We start from the raw sequence: 6,000 nt of genomic DNA, 5'->3' as shown, positions 1-6,000 counted from the left end.
AGAGACTTCTGTTGTTATTTCGATGTTCGATTTCATGATGTTTGAACCACTGAGCTACAGCTTCGAAGGAATTTCCAAATTCCTGAGATTAAAACCTTGATAAACTATGAGTGAGGAAATGTGTCTGGTTGGATCAATTTCACAACCAAAGTGGGGAGAAAGGAAGGATTGGGCAATTAATCTGTGAACTTTCATTGGGTGGAATAGCCTCTGGCCACACCTTCTTATTTTGTCATCATGTGTCCAAACTTTGGGGTATAAAGGAACCAAACAAATGTTAAGAGCTTCGATACAGTGAGGGATCGCGAGCTGAGCAATTAGTCAAAGGATTGTTTGTGTTGGTGTCCTCAGGGAAGGTCGAGATCAGCTTGACCTGAATCATCTTCTGCAGTTGTAAGCATGAAACTTATCACTGTTTAATAACCGTCTTGTTGATTAATAAATTAACCCTTTGATTTTTCCATTATCTCAAATTGGCCTTTCAATCCACGACTGTTTGTGGGACACTGCTGGCTGCCGAGTTTCGCCGAAAATATGTAGTTAATTTATTTTACAGTATATTCCGTGAAGCGTTTTGCGATATCTCGAAGATGTGATAAGGTGCTGTATCAAATGCAAGATCATCTCTCTCTACCATCTTTCCTCAGGGTCAACCACATTATTAAAACCCTACAAATATTAATAATATTAATCTTTATTCTGATCCAGCGCCGGTTACGTCCATATGTCTCACAGCTGGTCATAGATTACACAGCACAGAAGGAGGCCATTCTGTGTGTCTATGCTGGCCCTTTAAGAAGAGCTATCCAATTCAATTCCACTCCCCCTCTCTCCCCATAAGCCCTGCAAACTTGTCCTCCCAAGGCATGTAACAGAGGCAGTTACATGTTGTCTATCCATTTGACTGTGTGTCAGTGAGTCTCACGATCTCAACTCTGAATCACAAGGTTGTGGGCACAAGGCCCATATTATCTGCTGTATTTTATCACTTTCGAGTTTATTGTCATTTAAAGATCATTGGATCAGTGGTTGGTGAGTGCTGAATGGTTGTTTGATCTGAAGGTTTTTTTTCCATTGCGTAACCTATCACACACCTACCGAAACAAAACCAACAAACATCCCTTCTGCTCTCTGTTTTATGCACTTCACAGCTGAGAGAAGGATGGATGCGAGAAAGATTGCAGATCTCAGGAAGGAAGTGTTAGAGTATGATCCCAACAAAAATCTAAGTATTGAGGGATATATTCCCAAAAAGATCAGCATTCGCGTATTTGGAAAATTGGGACACGGCAAATCTACATTTATTAACAACTGCCTCTGCGTCGTGAAAGACAGCGATTATGAAAACTTTACAGGAGAAGGTCCTGCAACAGGTGGAGCTGTCAATAATCGGCTTGAAGTCCATGACCTCACCAGCAAAGTGGAAATTGTCGACAATCGAGGTTTGAGGAATCTGAATCCAAGAGAAATACATGAATGTAACATGCAACTGGGTAAATATCAAGAATATCTGTACAATTTATTACTTTTTGCATTTACTCTAGCTGTTGCCTCTGAGCTAGAATGGGAAGTTTTCCTGATGTGAAATGCGCTACAGAAATGTAATTTGCTGTTGTGGTTGTGGGTCCAAACGCAATGTCAGGACTTGGAATAACATTGTCTATGTTGAACCTCCAATGCAGTGCTGGTTGTGATTTGCATTGTTGGAGGTACCATCCTTTGGATGAGATGTTAATTTCTTTTCAGGTGGAAATTAAAGATCGTGTGAGCTATTGGAGAAAAAAAGCAATCCGTGACTGTTTGTGGAATATTACTGTGGGCAATTGGCTGCCATTATTCGCCCACAAAATACAGAAACAAGACACTTCACAAAATATTCTGTGAAGCTCTTTGAGACGTCTCAATGACGTGATAAAGCATTATATCAAAGAGAAGAACTATTATGTATTATAATTCTGTTGGATTTAATAGATGGAGTTCGGAAAACCCAGACACAGGTGTGCACCACAGGCTGGGCTTCCTGGGCTTGGTTTCTGGATATATGGAAGAACCGACAAGAGGAATGGGCCGAGACAATACATGTTCCGATTTTCATTTACAAGTAAATAGCAACAACTACAACAACTTGCACTCATATAGCACCCTCCATGCAGGGTAGTATCTCAGGGCGCTTAACAATGGCGGAGCCTGACTCCGAGCCGGAGTGGGGGGGAGGTGGGGAGGTAGTCGTAAGCACAGTTGAAGAGGAAGTTTTCAGGCGGAAAAAAAGGGATCAAGGTGGAGGAATTGAGGGAGAACGTTCCAGAGTTTCGGGGCATAGTGGCATAGTGGCTGGAGGGGCAGAGGGTGTGAGGGATGGCAGGAGGCAGATGCCAGTTGAGTGGAGGCACTGGGTGGCGGATTAGGGAGTGAGGAGGTTGGACAGGTAGGGCAAAGAGCGAAGGTATTTGAACACGAATGTTAGGATCTTGAAATCAATCCTTTTAGCGATGAAGAGTCAGTGGAGCTTGGCCAGAACTGGTGAGATGTTAGTACGGAGTTTTGTCCGGGTCAGGTTGCGGGCAGCAGTGTTCTGAATGAGCTGGATCTTTTGAATAGTGGAGCTGGGGAGACCGGCGAGAAGTGCATTGGAATAATCCAGGTGGGAGGTGAAAACGCACACACGAGGGTTTTGGATGCATTTCAGATAAGGTACAGTCGGACACGGGCAATGTGGCAGAGGTGGAAAAAGGCGGTCCTGGTCAGTGACTGTATGTGGAGGAGTTCGGAAAGTTGGGGGTTGAACCGAATGCCTAGATAGTGCACTGGTTTGGTTAGTCTGAGGGAATGCCCAGGGAGGTTGAGGGGTTCAGATCGACAGCCATGGGGCATGTCTTCCATCTTGTTCACATTCAGCTGCAGGAAGTTTACATTCATCCAGGCCTTGATGTTTGCCAGACAAGCTAATAGAACATCGGTGATCTGGAGTTGGTAGTGAAGGATGCAAAGTAGATAAAACTCCCTTGCCCCCACAACCCCTATACCACATGTGGTCTGCTGGCCACCAGTTAGACCACACCTGGCATGAGTGGGTGGAGGGGAGACCAAAGCTGATTAAACAATTTATAGATCAGATTTATGTGAGTTTACCTGTAGCTCAGTGGTTAGAGCACTTGCATCGCAAGCGAGAGACCTGGGTTTGATTCACCGGTGGTGCGAAATGTTGAGCAAGTTTCCCTACTCTACATGCCTCTGTTTACCTAGCAGTGAGTAGAGACATGGTTGTTAGTTAATTGGTGGATCACTTTTTCGGGGGTAATAATTCCTTCAAAAAAAATTATAAGAATAAATTGGTCAATTCAATCCATGTTTGTGGGACGCTGCTGTACGCATTGGCTGCCGTGTTTTGCCTATAAAATATGCAGTCAATTCACTTTACAGTGTATTCTGTGAAGCACGTTGAGATGACTCGAAGCATCATAACATCAAATGCAAGGATTATTATTATTCTAACATCTGAAATCTGATTCCATAATGCAGAGCGGATATGCCCAGGATTACGTCTGAAATTGACCAACTTCGTCAGTTTATAGACAATGCCTATTACTACACTGGTAAGAAAAAACTTATAAGAGAGATCTTTTATCCACATGAGGTTCAACACAACACGAACACTGATGCAAGGTTTCGACAGGCGAGATAGGGAAAACCTGTTTCCACTGGTAGCTGTGTCTGTGACTCGTGGTCACAGTCTTAAGATATCTACCAAAAGAAGCAGAGGAGAGGTTAGAAGAAATGTTTTCACTCAGTGAGTTGTTCGAATTTGGAATGATCTGCCCGAAAGGGCAGTGAAGTCCGATTCGATAACAGGTTTTAAGACAGAACTGGGTAGGTATCTGGGGAAGACGGGTTTGCAGAGTTATGGGGAGAAAGCTGGTGAGTGGGTTTAATAAAAGTCAGTTGCTCTGTCAAAGAGCCGCAGAGACTCGATGGGCCGAATGGCCTCCTTCTGTGCCGTAACTTTCTATGATTCTATGATTCTATAAGTACTTGCCATGCTTCCTTCTGAAGAAAGTGTGGCAAAATGTTTAATTTTTCTTTCAAAAGTTGGCATTGAATTTGATTAAAAAAAAGTTTGCGAAAGATCAGCCACCAATGGTGGAGCGGAGGGCATGGAGGATGTGTAGGAGGTCGGAATCAGCTGACCAAAAGGGGCGGATAAAAGAACGAGTAGAAACAGCAGCCAACGTCCCTGAAACAACAGTGAAAAGAATGACTAATTTTATCTGGGAGTTATCGCCAGGATACTGGGAGAGAGAGAAACTCAGTCTCGGCCTGTGAATCCAAGTCCTACAACTTTCTGACTCAGAGACAAATACTTGAGCAACTGACCCAGAAAGACACCAAATCTATCTGAAGGAATAAATGTTGAATATCAAGATTTCTCTTGAATATCTTGTCCTCTCCCACACTAAACTCTGTGATCCCATCTCCCCCATTCTCACCCGACTCCATTGGCTCCCTATCCTGCAGAGAATCCAGTTCAAAATCTTGGTCCTTACTTACAAAGCTCTCAATGGTCTCGCCCCACCCTATCTCTGTGACCTCCTAACAACCTACCAACCCGCCCGCTCCCTCTGCTCAGCCGGCTCTGGCCTGCTCCACATCCCCCGACCCACCCGCCCCACCATTGGCGGGAGAGCCTTCAGCCACTCTGCCTCCAACTTCTGGAATTCCATCAATTTATCATCCCCCAATCACTCTGTCTCGCCCCCTCCTTAGCCTCTTTCAAGTCCCACCTCAAAACCCTCCTCTTCGACCATGCCATTGGTTACCCCTCATTCCCCTGCCTTTCCTTCTCCCCCGACCCCAACTCAGGTCGGAAATGCTGCACACTTTCCAACACCTTGGGATGTCCTACCAACATGAAAGGCGCTATACAAATGTAATCTTGTTGTTAATGTTGTTGTTGTTTCTTGCCTGAAAAACAAGTCTCTTTCTCTCACTTTACAGGGATCTATCCTATAATTGTTCTGATGTTTGCTGAGAAGATGGCAGTGAGCCTTGATACATTCAGGGGCTTTTTTGGAAACTTCCACTGCACTGACACATTTCCAGTAAACAATTATCATGAGAAAGAAACAAATAGGAACACGGAAACAGACACAGCAATTCTGGAAATCATTCGAAAGTGTCTGTCCCGTGCTGATGGTGTCATCAAAAGAATTCGTCCTGAAAAAGTGAAACCAACTTCATTTGATTGAGCAGCTGGAGTCCAGACACAACAGTGTGGGCACAAAAAAACTGCACTCAGAAATAGTTTACTCCAGCAAGAGCATTTTATATACTATTCTATGTCTAATGGGACTGATTATAATGCAATATATAAGCATTGACTGATATATTTAGCGTAAATTAAATGATTGTTTCACATCCAAATTGTACACATTTGATTCTCCAGCCAGTAGAGTTTCCTTACAGTGTGAATATTAATGTGAGAGCCTCTGATCTGTGTGGGAAAAATTATCTTTTTCTGATTGAGCTTCCTGATTATCCGGAGCAGGAATCTTAAACTCGATTCGCTAAGGAATGGGATGTTAGTGGAGCCGGGTTGAGTGAGGTGTTAGGCTCATGCAGCGGCGGACTGGACTGGCTCCCCAAAAGGGCTTGGGATTGTCAGGTAAAATGGTTGCGCCAATTTGGCGGTTCACTTTTGGCAGCCAAGCGCTACCGTGAATTTATCCCAATGCTTATCACCCATTGCAGCATGTATATATATAGATATATATATATAGAGTCATTCACGGGGTCTCTCAGGAACCACTCGTGTGAGAGGAGCAGAGGAGTCTTGGGAAATTACCTGATTTCTCATGTAACCGTCATTCCTGGGCTAATGGAGCCTGTGAGGGACATGGTTGGGAAGAGAGTGTGAGAGCAAAGAGAGAGGAACAAGTCAGAGAGTGAATAAAGTAAGAGAAATGGAGAGTTAAAGGACAGACCAAGCAAAGTGGTTCAGATGAA

General features: G+C 44.0%; 1 protein-coding gene across 1 annotated transcript; it reads left to right on the top strand.

Annotated features, from left to right (window-relative positions):
- Window positions 1-294: 294 nt before the first annotated feature.
- LOC103189731 lies at window positions 295-5,415 on the top strand. Its single transcript, XM_007910234.1, has 5 exons — window positions 295-393; window positions 1,152-1,493; window positions 1,972-2,101; window positions 3,520-3,593; window positions 4,993-5,415. Exons 2-5 carry the CDS (start codon window positions 1,163-1,165, stop codon window positions 5,241-5,243), a joined length of 786 nt encoding a protein of 261 aa, XP_007908425.1. The 5' UTR covers window positions 295-393; window positions 1,152-1,162; the 3' UTR covers window positions 5,244-5,415.
- Window positions 5,416-6,000: the final 585 nt, after the last annotated feature.

This window comes from Callorhinchus milii, unplaced genomic scaffold (genome assembly GCF_018977255.1).
Source record: "Callorhinchus milii isolate IMCB2004 unplaced genomic scaffold, IMCB_Cmil_1.0 Scaffold30, whole genome shotgun sequence".
In the NCBI taxonomy this organism is placed as follows: domain Eukaryota; kingdom Metazoa; phylum Chordata; class Chondrichthyes; order Chimaeriformes; family Callorhinchidae; genus Callorhinchus; species Callorhinchus milii.
The sequence above is the reverse complement of the archived record's forward strand: the minus strand, read 5'-3'. Positions and strand labels throughout refer to the sequence as shown.